The sequence below is a fragment of the Megalobrama amblycephala genome, linkage group LG4 (genome assembly GCF_018812025.1).
Source record: "Megalobrama amblycephala isolate DHTTF-2021 linkage group LG4, ASM1881202v1, whole genome shotgun sequence".
Taxonomy (NCBI): Eukaryota; Metazoa; Chordata; class Actinopteri; order Cypriniformes; family Xenocyprididae; genus Megalobrama; species Megalobrama amblycephala.
Genome location: NC_063047.1, coordinates 47129874 through 47152573, shown reverse-complemented (window position 1 = coordinate 47152573; position 22700 = coordinate 47129874). Strand labels below are relative to the sequence as shown.

Here is a 22700-nt window from a genome sequence, read left to right as displayed (position 1 = left end):
CGAATCCAAGGTAAATCATCAACATTACAATTACAAATACATTACAATTGGCGAAAACGCATTTGCAGGTTACTTTACTTCCTGAACAAGTGCGCACCCAAGTCCGTGTTGCTTTCATATTCACGTGAACCGCGGCACAGTTCGAGTGCAACCGAACTCAGACCACCTCCTAGTCTCGGGTTCGGTACCCCGGGTTCGCATGACAGCTTTCACATTAGCATTTTTCTTGTAAACCGCGCCCCGTTTCGAACTAAACTGTCAGTGTGAAAGCCCCCTTATTCAAATTAACCACACTAACAGAGCAATCGCACCAGAGTTCATTTTAACCGAGCCAAACATGCCAAGTGTGAACACACCCTTAAATGTATTTGGTCTTGGGGGACTAGATCTGTTACACATGCTGTTGCTGTTGCAGAGTAAGTATGCACTTGCTACTGCCAACAGATACACAGACAAGCTGCTGTGAACATATAAGATATGCTGCTGCTGCACGAATATACATATTAATCCTGTAGCAGATCTAGGCAGGTGGAGCTGGGGGAGGTGGAGGGTTTCAGAGGAACAGCGCGCTGCAAGACCAGCTTACAGCAAACACTGAACCAGATTATTTAAATGTTGAGCAAGCAATCTCTTTGGCAGCAGAATCAGCAAAGGCCAATCAGCTTATGTCCTAATGGTGAGATTGCTTGCAGATTGAATGTAAAGGCCCTATAAAGTCTCGATTTTATTTTACATATGATTTAATTACCTCGTATAGTAGGAAGTATGTGATTTTGGTTACAGCCTGTGTCATAATCATTATAGCTGTAGTGTGGACTTTCCTATTCTCATAGAATTAGAACGAATAGAACTTTATAGTTATTGTTATAGTTATAGTCCTTGGGGTTTTTTGTACATTTTATTGCCTACCAGGAGAAAATTGACCACTATACAGTTTAAAGTATCAAAAATGTCCATAGCACAAGCAGTGCAGGATGAGTTACCCAACCAATTTTAACACTTAGGATTAGAGGTTTTGAAAACCCCTAACTGCTCTAGTGAGTTAACATTAACTTCATTACCTTTCTATCACGTCTCTTTGTAATCACTTAAGCTTTTAACAACTTGAGTGAGCATCACTTCCTCCTCACTGTGCTCTTCCAATGCATTCATCGCTGTTCAACCACTGTGGCCCAGGGCAGAACAACTTCCTCAACAAGAACTAATAACTCAGCCTGTCAACAGCACACTCGTGCCCATGGGGAACTAGGACAGAAAGAACCTCTATTAGTGATTATGAGTCTTTTTTATTTTAAGGCCTATTTTATTTTCATAGCCTACCATGAAACCATGATAATCAAATAGCAAATTTGAGATGAACAAAGAAAACAGAACAAGATCACCTTCAGTCATGATGACATACAGTATGTGACCCATGTGTTCTATTTTTTTTTACCACCAAAACACATAGGCTTGCTTTAACCAAACCCTTTTCACATATCAAACTCAAACAAACTGTAAGGTTTTAAAATTTAAAAAATGAAAAATTATCTTCAGCTTTTACTGTGTTTACAGACCCAACATTGTCATCACTGTACAAATATGTACTTTTAAGGGTGTGTTCACACTTGTACTTCGATTCTCTTGGTTCTTTTGGTCCAGACCAAAAAAGAAAACAATACATCTAGTCCTCATTTGCTTAGCGTTCACAATGTCATTTTTAGCACCTAAATATATCAAACAAAAGCCATAAGGAAAAGGTCACAACCTGATTTGACAGCTTTTATGACGTATTTTGCAACAGAACTTGCCGAACGTCCAAAACAACTCTGTAAGCTAAATGCTCTTGTGGTATATGGATACATATGATGGTATTTTTACCAGCTGAGAACTCACAAAGAGCTTATAAAATGTGTAAAACAGCCAGGAATTCCACACAAACAAAGATCTGCTGCAAGGAGACGGTGGTTCTAACGCCTGTACCGAACACATCCTGTTTTTCATTTGTTTAGATCAGGGGTGTCCATACTCAGTCCTGGAGGGCCACTGTCCTGCAGAGTTTACCTCTAACCCCAATTAAACACACCAGCTAATCAAGGTCTAATTAGGCTTACTAGAAACTTTCAGGTAGGTGTGTTGAGGCAAGTTGGAGCTAAACTCCGCAGGACGGTGGCCCTCCAGGACCGAGTTTGGACACCCCTGGTTTAAATGTCCTTGATCTGTGTTGCACTCATGTTTCGGTCGAACTGAAGCAAAGTTCATTTGGAAAAGGTGGGTCTCTGTCCTCTTGATTGATGCGCACCAAGACTCAGATGGCAGAGTTCATTTTAATCCAACCAAACCTGCCAAGTGTGAACACACCCTAAAAGGGACAAAAATTTCCTTCATTTAATTTCCTCTCCGTCAAGAGCATGATGGCAGTAACGGCACAGTCGTGACTGCTGCCTGACAACATCAAGACAGCCTGAGTCTTGCATGCGTACTTTGGCCCACGGAGGCTTTGAAACATGGAGGCAAGGCAAAGAGAATAACAAAAGTTTCACCATAAACAGGATCTGAAGCAGGGAGACAAACACAGAGACCATGACAGAGACCTAAGAACATGTCTCCATAATGCAGCACAGAAAACATGAGAGAGTATTTTCAAAAGAAGAAATATAGTATGTAGGCTGTAACCAAGAAGATCAGGTTTCAAGTTTAATTCAATAGTGAGGAATGTATTGAATGTAAAATTCATCAAAAGGAACACAGACAGCATGTTTAACATCTGACAACAAAACATTGACTTTTTGCTTGGCTGTTTAATGCAAAGCAATATTTCATTCTAGGTACAAATTTAATCAGTTAATGCATCCCTTGGGAATCGAACCCATGACCTTGATGTTGCTAACAGCACGCTCTATAGTCTGAGTTTAAGTAACACTACTTTTTATACTCAAGTATGTAAATTCAGACATACACTTGACGGGGTACACTTAATGAGCATTCTTGTTTTACGGTTAGGGATGGGTCACAATGTTTAACTAGATGCCCAATAAATGATTAGTCCAAGAGAGGCTGATTGTCTCACTGTGTTTTTTTCGAGTGTTCCACCATAAGTGCTGCATTTCTATGGTGCATCAAGTTATAAAATACTCCAACAATAAAAAAATATGTATCAAGACCCCTGTCAGTTTAGTTCAATTTGTCTATTCGTTTTTAAATGCTAGAATGTGTCTTACTCTTACATAAGGTGAACCTGGAACCAGTCAAATTATACAGGGCTTCTTTAAGAATTAGTTGTTCAGACCACCTAGCAAAAAGTTGATTTTGAAAAAAATGTGTTTTTGCACATCCCTAAAGAAATGTTAGCATTCAAGTGGGTGACATTATTTATTATAATAAGGTTAGGCCTTTATAAACTTAGCATCACACTAGTTCCATTGACAAAATTTTTCCATTGGCTTTTAGATTATTGGGGCAAATAAGCTCTGAAAATATCTTGAGATGTGTTAAAGAGACCTTATTTCAGGTATTTAATCAAAAACCCATTCAAAAAACCCATTGACTTCATGACAATGGAACCGGAAGTGCAAAAATCCCAACTCGAAACTGGATTTTAGGATTGTAGCACTAAGTTATTCAGTTAGCTAGCTATAAACATGTCTAAGAAAGTTTGGTAACACTTTATTTTACAGTATTCTTGTTAGACGTTACATGTACTTGCTATAGTAATAACAGTAAATTATGCATAAATACAAGCAATGTTGGGGGTAATGCATTATAAGTAACTTGAGTTATGTAATCAGATTACTTTTTCAGTAACTAGCAAAGTTACTTCACTTTTTCAATTTACAACAAAATATCTAAGTTACTTTTAGATAGTGAAAACACTGTGAAAACAGGAAACATGTAACATTACTTTTCATAAAAAGTAACTAAGTAACACAATTAGTTACTAAGTACTCAGTACTTTTTTAGGGAGTAACGCAATATTTTAATGCATCCCCAACACTGATTACAAGCAACTAAGCATAAACCAAATCCTGATCCTAATCCTATAGTAAGTACATGCAGTTAATAAATAAGGGTGTTTTCACACCTATGGATCGCTTGTTTTGTTCCGAAACAGGGACTAAATTTGTTACAATGTTGCATTTTCTTCTTGGTTCGGTTCGCTTTCACATGGCAACATTTCAAAGCATACCAAAATGCATTCAGGCAAGTCACATGAGAGTACAACTGTCCTCTTATTGGTCAGAGTTTTCGCTGCGTCATCCATCAAAATAATGATTGACAAGCTAGCTCCATGAGCTTATTGTGGCTTTATTTGTAACTGTCGAGACACACACAAACACTTTATAAATGTAGCCGTCTCTCCCGCAGTTAATTTATATTTGCTGCGGCAAATTCAAACCCGCGCTCTTTCTCTCTCTCTCCATCTCTGGATTTCCCAGCGCTGTCTAGTAGGCGACCTGTTGTCCGTGTGTCTGTCGAGAGAGACCATTTGAATTTTATAATGAAGCAGAGCGGGAACTGAGACTTCGTCGGGACAGCATTCTCGCACGGAGAAGTGTAATTACACACCAGAGGCGCTCGTTGGCTTTCAGATATTGTAAATAATGTGCTCACTCACAGAATCAGACATTACTGATTTTTATATCATATTTTCCGTTATGAAAATGATATAATTTGGTTCGTTGGTCCGTTAACTGGATCGATTGCTTTCACATCTCAAGCGAACCGCTCCAGAGTTCGTTTGAAAGCGTACCGAGACCACCTCTTCAAGCAGGTCTCGGTACGCTTGTTTGGTCCGCTTTTGGTGCGCACCCGAGTGCGATTGCTGCTTTCCCACCTGCCCAAACGAACCGCACCAAAGGGGCAAACGAACTCTGGTACGATTCAACCGAACTAAATGAGGCAGGTGTGAAAGCACCCTAATACTCAGTACTTAATAGTATAATTACACTGTAACAAGGACACCTTAAAATAAAGTGTAACCAAAAGTTTCCAAATAGAGCGTTTGCACCTACGTCACGGTTTGGTCAGTTACCCGGATGCGCGGCCATATTGGAGATACTCGGATGTAAATAACAGCATGGATTGCACACTGATTGCACGGTTAATGTACAACATAAGACGTTGTTCTACTAATGTATTATGTGTAAACCACGGAAAAAACGCGTGGAAGCTGTTAAATCATATAGAGAAGCACTTGGTAAGCAGGAAAGGGCACAATATTTTGACAAACTAAAGTAAATGGGTGGTAAAGGTCCGTACGATTCGACAATTCTGACGTCCGTCTTCCGAAAAGCCCATACACAGCTGAGGACCTTAAATGTTACAAAGGTTTGCAGGTACTTTCCCAGCGAATTCGAGAAAAAAAAACCCTGAAATACTGGCTAATTGCAGAAAAGTCTGGGAGGATTCTTGTAGCGGCCTAGCTAAGCATAGTAAAGATTTTTTTCTTATGCACTTAGGGCACTTTTGGTTTAAATTAGGCTGAAAATTGTATTGTAATATTTTATTTCCTTTTTAAAATGTAATGTGTGTTTTGGGCAATTCACAAAGATAACTTTTTTGTTAGTTTTATTTCAGAATTGAGTACATTTTCAATTTTTTGTACATCATACAATAAAGTAAAAAGTTGTTGCATACCCAACTGTTCTGTTGCTCTTTTAATACATTTTTGTTGTTCTAATGACAGTGGTATACTGTGTTTGTACTTGTCCATTGTACAAAAAATATCTTAAACATGACATCAATAACATCAGTGAATACCCTAGAAGAATTTAACACAAACGCAACTGAATGTTTTCAGATTTTGAAGTAAACTGGTCATAGAATTTATAAAATCACCAGCCATTTCAGTTTGAGTTTCTACACAGCAGACATTTTCGCTGACATGATCACTTGTCGCCTTCTTTCCTCAGTTTTTTTTGCACTCTTCTCATCGATTTGTTATAACTTTTGGCAGTCTATAGCTACTCCAGATGTCTTTCCCGGTCCGACTGATTAGTACAGTCCAAAACACGACAATAATCGACCAATTTCAGCAGAATTAATCAGCTAAAGTTACGTGCTCCGTTCGGTTCCGTGGCTTTGTTTACGTTCAGTACCGCCAGAATGGCCGACTTCCGGATTGATGACGCGTCGTGAAAACACTCTATTATTGCTTTGTAGTTGACCTGAATAAGAAAACTGACCAAAGAAGAAGACAGTACAGTAATGCCCACTATAAAGCACCCCTTGTGGCAATGCTGAGAATGCAGCACATACTTGCACTGCATTATGACTGGCATGTTGATTTCAATGATGCGTGAAATCAGGTTTGCGTAGCTAGAATGTCTGAGACCTAAGACCAGAAACATCAACATTTGTATGCATTCATGAAGCATAGAGTATGTTTTGTGCTTTAGGACAGCTAGAGCTATTACACTTATCAAACAAAGAAGAACAAACCCGTTCATACATCATAAATCTAATCATTACTTGGTAAACTTTCACATCACCTCTTTGGAAAACTGCAGTACCATTAGTTATAAAATGCCATCAAATTTTCATGCTGTGAACCTAAACACAAGCCCCATGAGCCTTTGCAATCTACAGAGAAAAGGGGCACTGGGCAAGCTGAGAAACGTGTGTGTGTGTGTGACCGTTTATGGGAAGTATGTGATGGGAGTCTTAAAATAAATGGAATAATCTGCACACCAATGAGTCGAGGCAGGTCCATAGCGACATGATGAAAAAGTACTGCATTTATGTCTTGATGGCCGAGTGGGCACAACACTTAACATGGGACCACCCAAACCTGAGAGAGACAGCCACCCATGTGTGACAACAGCCTCTGTCAGCAAATCTGTGTGAAGGAAATAGAGAGAGGAAGAGAGATAGATCTCTCCTTTGAGTGATAAGCCAGTGCTAATTGCATGACAACTACTGTGATTGAGCCAGTAAAGCATGTCAGTGTAGAAAATAACATTTCCTACCAATGTACCTGCAAATTTGCAAGCCTGATTGCATATTTTTAGGGGTCTAAGCACAGAAGGTGCAGGAACCCTACTGTATTTGTACTGTTTGGCCAACTATTCTTTTTCTGCCCTTAAAGTGTCTGACTGTGAGAGAAATTGCTTTTAAAGAAATCACTTTTTAAGGACTACAACAAACGGCTGGTAGGGACTACAACAAGATTCTTCCCGGGTTTGTGACATCACTAACCATAAAATTTACATAAACCCTGCCCCCGAGAACACGCAACAAAGGTGGTAAGGCCATGTTGGACTGAGGAAGAGGAAGAGTTGTAGTAGAGTGATGTTACCATGCCGTCATTTTATGTCGGACTGCTTCACAAATGATACTGGATTTGCACAAGAGATTAACATGACGGCACATGCTAGTTGATGAGTTGAATCAACTCCACAGCAACTACATAAATTTATCCACTAACCATTCAAAAGCGTCCAGTTTCATTCTAAGAGTTGTAACTTCTTCCTGAGTCTCTCCATCAGTGTCGACTCCAGTTTGAACAATGTAAGGCTGAACACAGTTACTCATTTTGGCTGCGTGAGATTCTCCAGCTTTGTTGTTGTTGAGCAACCAAAGCATGAGCTGATAAAGCTCCGCCCTCTTCTGGAAAGGGGGCGGGGAGCAGCAGCTCATTTGCATTTAAAGGGACACAAACAAAAACTGTGTGTTTTTGCTCACACCCAAATAGGGGCAAATTTGACAAGCTAAAATAAATGATCTGTGGGGTGTTTTGAGCTGAAACTTCACAGACACACTCTGGGGATTCCATACTCTCCCTAGGTTGTTTGTCTGATTTGTACAAAATTGAAATTATCTTGAGATACTCCTAACAAAACGTTATGAAAATAATTTGGCTAAATTTAATGATTTTGGACATAAAGGCTGTATGTTTTTTTTTAGGTATGGCCCATAATGACTAATTGACCTATATCTTTTGAATGCATTGTTCAAAATTTGCAAAACTTGGTACACATGGACAACTTTATTCTAAAGAAACATACCAAACTTCAAGAATATCTGATGTCCCTGGGGATAATAGCAATTTCTAAAATATCAGCCATCTATGTCAATGCAATGACAGATGAAGGATGTAATGCTAATGTTGTCCAGCAGAGGGTAAGAAATCTTTTTAGGTCTCATAGAATCAGTGTAAATAATTCAATAGCTTCACTTGTATTTTAAAAAATGCACAGAAATTAATTTGCAAACTATTGTACATTTACAATTTTGCCTGAGTTTAATAATCTGTTTGCAGATTGATGAAATGATTATAGATTATTAAACATTACTTTCTTGTTTATGTCCTAATGATATTGAAAACATATTTGTCGAGTTGTCAGACATGACTGAATATATTGCTGTTAAGAGACAATATTATTATCGGACCGAATCCAAATGATTGGAGGAACATTTCATGGTCCTGAGACTTTGACTGAAGTTTGTCTGGTATTTTAAGGTGACGTAGTTACACGTTACTTCATGTATACTTACTATAGTAATAACAGTAAATGATGCATAATTACAAGTAAACCTTAAACCAAACCCTATCCCTAACTCTATAGTAAGTACATATAGTAAGCAAGTAAATGTTGCTTATCCTACCTTTAAAGTCGCACATTATATTAGAAAAGTACATTCCAGTTGTATTACAATATTGTCTACCAACAGTAATCCCTAAAAAAGCCCTGCCCAAACTCACACCATTGTTTAATTCAGATTCAGAAGTCGATCAAACAGGCAGTGCTGAAAGCAGCACAGAGCCACTGTCTTTACGCTCTTTGTGGAGTCAATCTACTAATGGTTTACTTACAGTTGTCTCAGCACATTAAACTGGGAGAAGAGAAAGTATCTTAATGCTGAAAACATAATAATGCACATAAACTTTAAAGATGTGAATTTTATAGCTTACTCAGAAACATAATCAAATTCTTTACCTCCAAAACAACAAAGATGGCAGGGCTAACAATGCTCATAAATAAATGATTCAGCAGTCAGAGCTGTGTACACTCAGTTATGTACTGAAGCATTTAGAAGAAGCCACACACACATCACTGCCAAACTATACTCCCAAATCCATTCCTTTCTTTCCTTCTGTAATGCCTTGCGTATGGGCAGAACATCTTTATCCTCCGCCCTTCAAATTTCAAATTCCACTAGAAATCAAAGAAATGCAATTTATTAATATCTCCTTTCAAATGCTAATGTTTTATCCATACATAAATCATGAGACACAAGGTTGTTTGTGATTCAGAGAAAACGGAGAGAGTGCGAGAGAGAGAGAGAGAGAGAGAGAGAGAGAGAGAGAGAGCTTAGGGTATTATGGGAACAAGAGAAAGTCTTCTATGTTCTGTGTGATCTAAAATGGAAAAGGTCTGTTGAAAACAAAGCAACACAGAAGCTGAACTACATTTCTATGGACTTTATATGTCTGTCTGGGAAAACTGAAATAAAATGATTAATGTATTAATTTATTCATGTATTAATTTAAATTTAATGTATTTTTAGGGCTAGGGTGGAATGTAGCGCATTAGCTTAAAGGGGTACTTCACCACTGGCAAAATGGGCTTTCAATAAAACTTGGCTGCTATATAGTTGAAAGATTTTTAAAAAAAAATTGAAATCAATGCTACCTGACTATAGAGAACACAGAGAAAAGGCTGTTGTCTTCCATTTGCCAAATAGGTAAAAAACTTCATGTTGCCGTTCAAGGCCACTCCTACCAGTCTGCTATGGATACGGTAGACCAGAGTCACATACCGCCTTGCTTGAGTAGGAAATACTTCTTAGCAAACTTTTAGGCAGCAAAGAATCATAAATGCAGACAGAAAGCCGTGACGGAAAATCTGAAAAACCTCCATTTTTTTTTTTTTTTATTATTTATGGGCTTTTTGTGCCTTTATTCAGAGAGGACAGTAGAGAGTAGACAGGAAAGCAGTGGGTGGAGAGAGGGGGGCGGGATCAACAAAGGACCTTGAGACGGAAATCGAATTTGGATCGCCATGAACGCATTTGCGCCATATGTCGGCACACTAACCACTAGGCTATCGCTGCCGATAAAACCTCGATGTTTGTAGTCATCATTTCTAACTTTATGACCACGAACAGTTTTAGGCCAAACGGAGGGGAAAAACTGAATTCATTCTGTCAGTTCAGTCCCAATTTCCCAAAGCAAAAAGCTGTCGCATACAGGTAAGAAAGCTGTTGCCATAGTATTTTTACCATAATGCTGTTTAAAGAGTATACAAAGTATGATACAATTTTCAGTGATAAACCTACTCTTACCATAACCGTTTTGTTAATAACCCTCTGTTGATCTGACTGTCCGTGGGCGGGGATACAAAAACATACTTTTCACAGAAGTTTTGCTGACAAATAAATGTGAATTTCCCACTCCAGGTAACACAGAGAACAATTGTAAACATTGTTCATTTACATATACTACCAACATTTTCAACCTGTTTTGTGTTTTTACAATCTTTACACTTCAATTTAAAAACAACTTAAGTCAGTGGAATGCATTTAAAGCAATATTATATAGTCAGTGTATAAAGATATAAAATGAATTTGCTTCTGAAAGAAACTGATGAATTTATATTAAAACATCTGACTTTTTACTCAGATTTCTGTAAATCTGAGCACAGTTTGTTGAGATCTGTTGAACGTCTCCAAAATTGATCCTTTCTGAAAATCATTAAAAATTAATGAATTCTTGACTGGAATACAACAGGTCTAAAGATGTAACTGAATACTGAGCAACACAACTGGAGTAAAAAGAAATGTAAAAAGAAGAACATCAGGACACAACTTCAGTAAATGGGTGTCCTCTTTTCTTTCCGTGAATCTGACATATTTCATAACAACTGGTGTATTATTCTGTTCAATTAACAAAATAAACACAGAGCTGCAATTTTAGTTTACGTGTATTTCACACATAAATCTCTATTATGTCAGGAGCTGTCAATATCAGCCTACTTTGCACATCCATCACAATAAATCCACATTTCCCTCTTACGCAAAACAACCTGTTTCAGTACTACAGGTGCTGAAATACCTATAGAGGCCTTTTACTGCTATCATTGAAAACGGGCTACATTTGAGGGGCTAAATCTAACAAAATGCTAAATATTTTAGAGTCAAACTGATTAATAAAGTTAAAAAAAAATTCAATGCTGCTTAAATGCTGAAATGCCAGTGGTGTAAAGGTCAAATACGGGTCAAATTTAACACTTTTCTTTAAACAGTTTTGTTTTGATATTCTGACAGTGTGGAAAAACAATAGTGTATTTTTGCTGAAAATGGGTCAAAATAAACCAAAGGCAATAGAAAAGTTAACAGTGTGAAATAAAAGATGCACCTTTTGGGCATTTTATATAAGCCAGAGTAATATGATATGTTGCTATTATAATGAACACATTAGGTGCACAGCAGCACTGGGTGCAGTGAAAAGACAGGCAGATGTTCCCCAAGGACAAATCAGATCTGAGTTTATTGAGGACAGTCCGATGAAGTCTGATAAACACATATTCATGTCTGACTAACCTTTCCGGAAATCTTGAGCCTTTACCGGCACAATCCCTTTGCTTAGGTGATAGACACACCGGATATTTTGTAAAGGTTACAAGGTTGTAAACTGCAAAAGGAAATTTCAACAGGCTGTGAAAAACTATGTTTTTAATCTTGCCAGTAGGACTGATCAGCGTTTACTGGGTTGGTCCCATTTCGACTCTTGCTTTATGGGCTTTGAATTATTGAAAATGACTGCTGCACTTTGCTGCTAAGAATAGACCTATATATGTCAAATGAGCAAAAGCTACCATGTCCTGCGCCGAGATAAGCAACATTTGCTCTTTTTTTCCCCCATCATGAAAAGGGAAATGTGCCACAAGTCATCTATGCCATGCGAGTATATATATTATATTTATATAGCACCTTTCACAGTCGATGTTGTTTCAAAACAACATAAGGCTGTATAAAGCAATATAATGGTGATTATTCAATTATTCACTTTTGACTACTTCTGAAATCTTTCAAAATGAAAACTTCACATTAGTGTTTTGTCTCTTTTAAAACATTCACTCTAAAAAAGTAAGTTGTTACCACAACTTAAATAAATGCATGGTTGCAAGTTAAAAATTCTAATTTATTGTTTTGATTAAACCTTTTAAGTTGCAAACATTATTTTGTTGAGTTCTGTTGGCACAATAATTCTGATCATTACATCAACTTAGTATTCTCTGTAATCTAAACTCAAATTTCTGCATTTATTGGCTTTAAAAAAAAAAAAAAAATAGGTTATAGTAACTTAATGAAATTGTCTTGATAACTAAATAAATTAGCCAATGGATTTCTAGTTCCCAGCATGCTTTACATAGGACTGGATAAGGAGAATAAATGTTGTAATTAAGTGTTAATTTATTTGTTTTTAGTGAAGGGAAAGACCTGTTGGTGTTTAATGCTGTTGTGTTTGACATTTAAAAGAGTTTCTCTAATGTTGAAGTTTTTGTGGTTAGTTACCATTGTGCTGAAGAGTAGATACATGAAGGTAAACACTACACTGACTCTATAAGCAATGACTGCACTAATGCCAATGACAAATAATATCTTACTTGTTCATTAAATATAGATTAAATAAGTTATGCTAGCTGTTGATTTGAACTGATATAGATAAGATTATGATTGGTTCCAGAGCTACAACTCTGGTTGTTAAAGCGACTTCATTTTTTTAAGTAATCAACTTAAAAATTTGTGTTTATGCTACAAATTATTAAGTTCCTCTAACTCAATGTAGATTGTTGGTTGAATGTATATTCACTCAAAGTTGTCATAACTCAAAATAAAAAAAAAAAAATTTATTATTTTTTTTATTTATTTTTTGTTAAACCAACGCATTATTTTCATTATGTGTCCTGGAATAAAGATCTGATGATCATGGTCTTGAACAGCCAACCAAGAGGTATAATCTAACATGAAGTAATGATGTGGATTCTTGATATCATGTGATGGTAATGACAATTTTATCACTTTATGGAGAAAAACTTGGATAAGCCTCAGAATTACTAACACAAGTGTACAGGTTTGCATACAGCAAAACTCAAAATGACATTTCTGATGTTTAAACTGTCACAATACCAATATACAAAAATTACAAAAGATTTTTTTAGTTGAAAAAAGTGCAAAGTTGAATTTTGCTGATTTGATCACTTTTATGGATTTACTGTAAAGGTGATTTTAAAAAGATTTTACATTTTCAGCACTTTTTTAAAAATAGGGAAAAGACATCAAAGTCATAAAAAGTTTTATGATAAAAACTTGTGTTTTAATTTCTTTAAAATCAGCCTGGGACAAAAAGTTGCCCTGTGTGATTGTTGCTTCTTGTGCACGAGCCATACAAACTGATGCTGATATAATTCAGCAGGTCATACTGCGAAATGTTGAGTATCCTCATCATTTACAGCTAATACATGTAATACTGTTTTAGGTTAGTATTTTGTTCATATGTTTACCATACATTCATATCCAGCCTACCTGCCAAGAACTTGAAGGAATCTCTTGAAATTTGCCCAGCCCGCCGAAGGTGTAACATCTGTACATATGATCCATAGACTCGGAGCAGTGCCACAGGAGCCCGAAACTCACAGAGTCCTTGTTTTTCAGGTGGTCCTTCACTATCCATGCGGGAGAGATGAAACTAAAACTGCAAATCGCGACCAGGGCGGCGGACAGGAGCACCCAAAAACACCCGACACAGCTGAACATCCTCACGGCAACGTGGGGTAACGAGCCCGGAGACAGATCGATTCCCAGCCCTTTCCAATTCCGATCAAACAGCGCGTGCATCTGGAGCGCGCTCACTCACTGTGTGACATTAGATGAGCACCAATAATCACATAAACACATGAGTTATCGATACGTTGAGAGTGCCACTGAAAGACAAGGCAGTGAACATCTGCACGCGTAACTTTTCAGTTTAATGTAATTCCAGCACGATCCAGCTCAATACAGAAGATAATTCCAGTTCATTCATCTGAGAGGAAGCAGGTGGAGGACAAAAGACAACCGTCACACCCAGAGCTCAAGCACTCAGAGCTGAACTGCCACGAGCAGGTGCTCACTATGTAGTAAGATCTGATTCCTCTGCGCTTGAATTGATCACAGCCCACATATCACCATCATCATCCTCCTCCTCCTCCTCTCGGCACTGAGTCGCAGCTCGTGCGCTGCAGGAGTGAAGCACAAACTTACTGCGCTACACGCCTGTCACAGTCACATGGACGTGGGCGTCACCGCCACTGCGAAGGTGTTCAAACGAGTTTTGATTCATGAAAATCTGAATCGCACGCCTTCCTCAAGTGTAATAAACTCATGCCATCATAATAGTTTTCATGCCCTGCGTTTCGTTCACCTGCCTAACCTCAACATCCTCGCATCCATAAAAGCGCATTACTGAATACAATATGACAAAGTATAATCTAGCAATCTAAACGAATAAAAAAGTAAACAACAATAAAAACAGGTATGATTCATATTTGAGCTATCGTAAAGGATTCTGAAGTAGCCTATTTCCAAAAAGTGTAAAAGCGTAGCGTGTCTAACACTGCCCTCTGGTGGTGATTTGCAATGCCATGGGCTTTTCATTGGGAATACAGTGCTCAGCGTAAATGATTACACCCCCTTTGAAAAGTAACATTTTAAACAATATCTCAATGAACACAAAAACAATTTCCAAAATGTTGACAAGACTAAGTTTAATATAACATCTGTTTAACTTATAACATGAAAGTAAGGTTAATAATATATACCTTTTTTAGTTTTACTCAAATAAGGGTGATGCAAAAATGAGTACACCCCACTGAAAGTATCTGGAGCAAAGCTAATTTTTAGACTACAAATGTCTAATTTAACAAGAATTCAACCACAGGTGAGTCTAATTATTCATTACACAGGTGTCCAGCAGACTAGTTGACTATAAAAGGGTGTTAAAACCCCTTCCCATTTCACGCTGTCAGCAATGGCAACACATGTAAGAGAAATGTCACAAGACCTGAGAAAGAAAATAATTTCTTTACTCCAGCAAGGTGAAAGCTACAAGAAGATCAGCAAAGCTTTACTTATCAGTCAGAATACTGTAGCAAAAGTGGTACAAACATTTTTAAAAAGATGGAACTGCAACCATCTCACTCTCCATCCAGCATCTCTAAAAGAGGTCATTCTTGAAGAATGGAAAAAGATGGATGTTGCAAAATGTCACCAACTTGTTCATTCCATGCCTAGAAGACTTGGTGCTGTCATTAAAAATCATGGAGTCCATGCAAAGTACTAGATGTAGTAGTTTTTGTTGTGGGGTGTACTCATTTTTGCATCACCCTAATTTGAGTAAAACTGAAAAATGTGTAATCCAAGTTATATTATTAACCTTACTTTCATGTTATAAGTTAAACAGATGTTACATTAAACTTAGTCTTGTCAACATTTTGGAAATAGTTTTTGTGTTCATTGAGATATTGTATAAAATGTTACTTTTTAAAGGGGGTGTACTCATTTACACTGAGCACTGTATATAGTGCGCATTATGAGAATGGAACATATTGAATATATGTAGTATTAAACATTAATTACAGCACAAACATCATGGAATTTTCAATAATATAATTTTCTAGTTATGCAAAGCTCAACATATTTCATCGGCTAGAAATCACCTCTCACTAGGCTATATCTAATCAGCCAATCACACATGGCAGAAACTCAATGCATTTAGGCAATTAGGCCCGATGCTCAGAATGGGGAATAAAGGTGATTTAAGTGACATTGAATGTGAAATGGTTGTTGGTGCCAGACTGAGTATTTCAGAAACTGCTGATCTAATGGGATTTTCATGCACAACCATCTCTAGTTTTCAGAGAATGGTCTGAATTTTCAGTTCTGTGGGCGAAAATGCCTTGTTGATTCCAGAGGTCAGAGGAGAATGGCCAGACTGGTTCGAGCTGATAGAAAGGCAACAGTAACTCAAATAACCACTCGTTACAACCGAGGTTCAGAAGAGCTTCTCTGAACACACAATACATCAAACCGTGAAGCAGATGAGCTACGGCAGCAGAAGACACACTGGTGACACTCCTGTCAGCTAAGAACAGGAAACTCAGCTACAATTCACACGGGCTCACCAAAATTGTACAATAGAAGATTGGAAAAACATAGCCTGGTCTGATGGTCTCGATTTCTGCTGCGACATTCAGATGATAGGGATTGAACATGAAAGCATGGCTCCATCCTGCTTTGTATCAGTGGTTTAGGCTGCTGGAGGTGTGATGGTGTGGGGCATATTTTCTTGGCACACTTAGTACAAATTGAGCATCATTTAAACCTCACAGGCTACCTGAGTATTGTTGCTGACCATGTCCATCCCTTTATGACCAAAGTTTACCCATCTTTTGATAGTTACTTCAATCAGGATAACGCATCAAGTCACAAAGCTCTAAACATCTCAAACTGGTCTTTTGAACATGACAATGAGTTCACTATACTCAAATGGCCTCAACAGTCTCTAGACCTCAATCCAATAGAGCAGCTTTGGGATGTGGTGGAATGGAAGATCTGACAAATCTGCAGCAACTGCATGATGCTGCCATGTCAATACAGACCAAAATCTCGGAGGAATGTTTCCGGCAGCTTGTTGAATCCTTGCCATGGAGAATTAAGGCAGTTCTGAAGGCAAAAGGGGGTCCAATCTGGTACTAGCAAGGTGTACATAATAAAGTGGCTGGTGAGTGTATTTTAATGCTTTTGCATTTTCTTGCAAAACCTTTGTGATGGAATTAATATGAGGTGAAACTTAAAAACATCTACAGATGTGAGCTACCTATTGGCCAATGAAACACTAGCCAATGAGAACCTTTCTCTGTAAGCCCCACCCACATAACTTAAATTCTACTAAAGTATTAAAGGTCCAGTGTGTAATATTTAGGAGGATCTATTGACAGAAATGCAATATAATATGAATAAATATGTTTTCAGTGACGTATAAAGACCTTACATAATGAACCGTTATGTTTTTATTACCTTATAATGAGCCATTTCTATCTGCATACACCGTGGGTCCCCTTACATCGAAGTCGCCATTTTGCGGCGCCATGTTTCTACAGTAGCCCTAAACGGACAAACTTCTCTGCATAGTGCGTTTGCTTGACTGGCTACTCTCTGCTGTCTCAGACAATGACATATTTGTCCTGTGTTGGCCATCATAGCTTCTCTATGTGCTTCGAAAGGAGGGCATGAGTGCTGGACTGAGCCGTCAGTTGCAGTTCTCAACCTCACTGCTAGACGCCGCTAAAATTTACACACTGAAACTTTAAATGTATCCTTTTTATTTGAAGTCTAAAATTTTGACTTTGGCGTAATTTTATTATTTTCTCTTCAATTTTTAATCGAGTTATGCTCAATACGTGGGCACAAATCTAGTTTCACATTGCATATCGGTATATCCTACCTACACAAGTAAATAAAACAAAAGACAAACACTGCGTCAAGGGACGTTTCAACAATATATGTATTTAAATCAAACACATTTAAATATATTATAGATTAAGTACACATATATGTCAGAAAACATATTAGTGGTACATAGTACCAAAAGTCGTTTGCCTGTTTCTCGTCCACATCTCAATGAGGTCCAAAGCAATAACTTCATGTCCAAGTACGCCTTTCAAAAACAGTCATCATTGAGATTTGCTTAGACAGAGTTTTGACATATCATAGAAAAAAAAAGACAATCACCATAAAAAGAACTAACATTATTATATGGCGGTAAACCAGGATCCACATTTATATAGAACAGGGATAAACATTGCAGTTCAGTTTGTGTATCTCTACAGTCTAGAATCAGGTTTTAGATGGAGTTCTGCGGTCAGGGAACATTCTCCAGTTCCCGTTCCAGTTCAATTGTAACATCAGTTACTTCAGCTCCACGAGAGAGGGACAGAAAAGTCTCAGAAACCGACTGACTTACATCCACTATGGCATACCATAAAACTATACATAGCCACCTTGGGTATTTCTGCAATTTTGTTGTTCTCTTTATTTGTACTAAAAGGGCCTAAGCATTTTTAATAGCCACTCTTTAAAAAGGTGAATGAAAAAGAAAGATAAAAGTGTGAGATAAGAACTGAGATGAGGAAGGAAAAATCTTTGCGAACTAGTCATCGCCACTCTGTAGACCGGATTCCCGTGTGCTTCCTTGTTGGTCGACATGGTAACAGCTAAACGCAACAGCGACACAGGTAGTTTTTGAAATTCCACAGCTTGTGTCAGTGTTCATTCAGTCTTGTTCTGAAAGTTTGTTCTGTTCGTCTGCTGTGCGACAGCTCTTGCTTGTTTGCTGACCGGTTTATTTACGTCTGTACTTTAACTCATTTCACTCTTCTTCAAATAATAAACATAAATCCTTCTGAGTGCTACAAATGATGGGGCGGATCATACAGAAATCGTATTTTGGCTATTAGTGTGCATATCTAAACACTCACGCTCTCATACACAAACACATGCAGGAAGTCATGGAATGCCTCTTTCGGTCCTCACTGATATGTTAACGCAGTTCAGGTCGTTTGCTTCTCCAGTCGTTCGGCAGAGGGCGTCAGGAGGGAGGGTACGAGCTGCTTCCACGCTGAACGAGAGGCTCATAGCTGATGGAAACAGAACAGATCAGATTCTGCACACCTTCTGAAATTATGCAGACATAAATGAATAATCACAAGAACATCGAATCAAACCTTCCATTGCGCTTACAGAAGTCGGCCTGCGATTTGAATCTAAAATAAGCCTAAATTGGCTACAAAGGGCCTGTTTACACCTGGTCATTACATGCGTTTTCTCTGATTGGATAGCTATATGCTGATGAAAAGATTAGGTCTACATGCCCACCGAAGCGCTTTAGAGATGGATTTAAATCCGATCCCTCAAACCACTCAAAGGCTTAGTTCACTTTCAAAAAAAAAATTTCCTGATAATTTACTCACCCACATGTCATCCAAGATGTTCATGTCTTTCTTTCTTCAGTTGAAAAAAAAAAATGAAGGTTTTTGTTGAAAACATTCCAGGATTATTCTCCTTAAAGTGGACTTCAATGGCCTCCAGACGGTTGAAGGTCAAAATGACAGTTTCAGTGCAGCTTCAAAGGGCTTTAAACGATATCAGACGAGGAATAAGGGTCTTGGTTGTATTTTTTTTTTTTTTTGAAAATGGCCGATCGTTTCACTAGATAAGACCCTTATTCCTCGTCTGGTATCGTTTAAAGCCCTTTGAAGCTGCACTGAAACTGTAATTTTGACCTTCAACCGTCTGGAGGCCATTGAAGTCCACTATAAGGAGAATAATCCCGGAATGTTTTCATCAAAAATTAATTTCTTTTTGACTGAAGAAAGAAAGACATGAACATCTTGGATGACATGGGGGTGAGTAAATTATCAGGAAAATTTTATTTGAAAGTGAACTAATCCTTTAAGTAGGTTGTCTGAGACGAAACTGGACAAGTGTAAATGCATCTGGTTGTTGAAATCACATATGTAAATGTAAATAAATAGATAAACGTGTGAAAGCATGTCATAGGCTATATGACATGTTATAGCCAGATATACACTACCATTCAAAAGTTTGGGATCGGTGAGATTTTTAATGTCTTTAAAAGAAGTTTCGTCTGCTCACCAAGGCTGCAAAATACAGTAAAATCAGTAATATTGTGAAATATTATTACAATTTAAAATAACTGTTTTCTATTTGAAAATATTTGAAAAAGTAATTTATTCCTGTGATGCAAATCTGAATTTTCAGCATAATTACTGAATAGTCTTCAGTGTCACATGATCCTTCAGAAATCATTCTAATATGATGATTAGTGCTGCTCAAGAAACATTTATTGTGTACAGATGTACAAAATATTTGTGTACAATATTTTTTTTTTTTCAGGATTATTTGATGAATAGAAAGTTCAAAAGAACAGCATTTATTTGAAATATAATCTTTTGTTACATTTTAAATGTCTTTACTGTCACTTTTGATCAATTTACTGCATCCTTGCTGAAAAAAAATATATTAATTTCTTTAAATTCTTCTCAAAAAAATAAAAATAAAAATTCTTACTGACCCCAAACTTTTGAACGGAAGTGTATAATGTTACAAAAGCTTTGTATTTCAGATAAATGCTGTTCTTTTGAACTTTCTATTCATCAAGGAATCCTGAAAAAAAAAGTACACAACTGTTTTTTAACATTGATAATAATAATAAATGTTTCTTGAGCAGCAAATCATCATATTAAAATGATTTCTGAAGGATCATGTGACACTGACGACTGGAGAAACGATACTGAAAATTCAGCTTTTCCAACACAGAAATAAATTACATTTTATATTATATTCCAATAGAAAACAGTTATTTTAAATTGTAATAATATTTCACAATATTACTGTTTTTACTGTATTTTTAATTAAATAAATGCAATCTTGGTGAGCAGACAAAACTTCTTTTAAAAATATTACCGATCCCAAGCTTTTGAACTTTAGTGTAACAGCGCTAATGTATCGCGCATCGCCGCAGATGAGTATGAGTATCTCGTCAGCCGCAAAATGAAACTGAAAGCCGCAGACGTTCAAAACACAATCATCTTCTTTAAAAGTAGTGAGACTAAGGCTATGTTCAGACTGTCAGTCCATATCTGATTTTTGTGCATATCCCATCGACATCCAATGAGATTTAGCACGTGAACGTGGGAAAAAAAAAAAAAAAAAAAATCCCATGAAATGCGACTGACTGCTCTGATTGGATTTCGCTTGGTTTATGTAACTTTCTCACGCCATGTAAAGCGTAAACGTAAGATGTTGTTATAGAAAACATGCTGAAAGTCACTGCAAACATAAGGTTGTGTTGTCGCAAAGTGCCGGACGAGCAGAAAATGACAATACAATGGAGACATGTTTTAAAAACAGGGAATACCAGCCTCCTACTTTTCTGCCACTGCCTCATGGTGCATTCACATGGGGCGTCGGCATTAACGCTTCTCGTTTACTTTGAATGGGTGACGTCACGCATTGTCGAACTGAATTGTGGGTTCCGGCAGAAGTTGAAAATTTCTCAACTTTTCATGCACCAACGCAGGCGTCAGCCAATAAGTTCGCCTTATGCAAATACCCTAGAGACCCAACTGCATTCATGCAACACTGAAAAGTAACGTGATTGGTTGTTGTCACTATGACGGTCGCATCAGCACCAAGCTTCAGACACGCCCTCCATCAAGCATTCATGCCACTGAGTTGCGATACTCAATGTGGACATCAGTACTTTTACATCAGATTCCAATATACAAAAATACAAAAATAATGGGATTTGGACTGACAGTGTGAACGTAGCCTAAATGATCTTACCAGTGCTGATGCCACACATGAAGTGACCAGGTGTAAACAGGCTCTAATACACAATTTACACAACCATTTAAAGGGGAAGTTCACCTAGTAATGAAAATTCTAGCATCATTTTCTCACCCTCACTTTGTTCCAAACCTGCATGACTTTCTTCTATGGAACCTAAACAGAGATGTTCGGCAAAATGATGAGGCAGCTCTTTTCCATTCAAGGAAAATGTGCATTTCTTAATATTTAAACTCGCCGTATTGTGGTTTGTTATGCATCATCCAAGAATGAAGTAATGGATAACGTACATCCAGCCAGTTGTCACAAAATAAACCCTGACAGGCAATGTACATTATTCTGTTTATTACACGGCTACTTGCCACAAAAGTAAACAACTGGACATAATATTGATTTGAGTTGCAATTTTATTAGCTCACTAAACGCAAAGCGTCCACAAAGAAAAACAGTTCATAGCAAATAGCTTTGAGTCTAGATGAACATTTAAGGAATAATGGACCATTAAATAAATTAGTGGACATTAAATATTGATTTGAGAAGAAACTGTTTTAAAATTTTACCTGCTTATCATCCTGGCAAGAAGATGAATGCTATGACAATATTACAGTATTATTAATACTGGAATCTGATTTCATTTTCAAGAAAATCGCTAACTATTAAAAAAACCTCGCAAGAGGTGTTTGTATGAAAAAAGCGAAAGCGAGTCTGCTGTGTGATATGAGAGACATGAAAGAAGCACAAGCTTCAGATACCTGGAGGAGCCGTCTGTTATACAGCTTTGTTATTGATAACCGTCGCGACTGACCTATCAGAATCAAGCATTCCACAGTGTCATTTAATGTCATTTGGCATTACTGATGTCAAAATCTGTGTGACACTTCTTGACTCACCATATTTGAACGTATCATATTTGTCTTTTTTAAAGATTGAAAGCATCTGTCCCCACTCACCTTCCCTGCATGATAAATAGCTATTTTCCATCCAAAGTTGCGAATTTAACTTGTGCGCAAATTTGGAATAATTCCATCCGGTGATTCAAATCGTCACTTCCTGATGAATTGGTGCTAAATATTACTAAAAAGTCGGAAGTTGCCGCTGGTTGGTCCACTTATGCTGTCACATCGCACTTTTTGTGATGCGCATCAAGAAATTTATTCAGTAAAAGTGTTTCCATCGTAGTTTATGCGCATGTTTACGTATCGCATAAAAATTTATCTGACTCAATTGTGCACATAAGCTTTTATCGTATTTTTAGAATTTATGCTTAGAATTTATATCTTGGTGTTTCCATCCAGCGTTTTTTTTAT

General features: G+C 37.4%; 2 protein-coding genes across 6 annotated transcripts in view; both read right to left on the bottom strand.

Annotated features, from left to right (window-relative positions):
- Window positions 1-14524, bottom strand: part of LOC125267740 (transmembrane protein 211) — a 178921-nt gene extending 164397 nt beyond the window's left edge. Inside the window, exon 1 of the mRNA XM_048189659.1 lies at window positions 13510-14524. Within this exon, the coding sequence (XP_048045616.1) occupies window positions 13510-13821 (312 nt within the window). The 5' untranslated portion in view covers window positions 13822-14524. The remainder of the gene's footprint in view (window positions 1-13509) is intronic.
- Window positions 14525-17509: 2985 nt separating this feature from the next.
- The window catches only part of akap10 (A kinase (PRKA) anchor protein 10), a 32225-nt gene continuing 27034 nt past the window's right edge, over window positions 17510-22700 (bottom strand). For all 5 annotated transcript variants that reach the window (XM_048189649.1, XM_048189648.1, XM_048189650.1 and 2 more), the window contains exon 15: window positions 17510-18659. In XM_048189649.1, coding sequence (XP_048045606.1) covers window positions 18654-18659 — 6 coding nt within the window. In that variant the 3' untranslated portion in view covers window positions 17510-18653. The remainder of the gene's footprint in view (window positions 18660-22700) is intronic.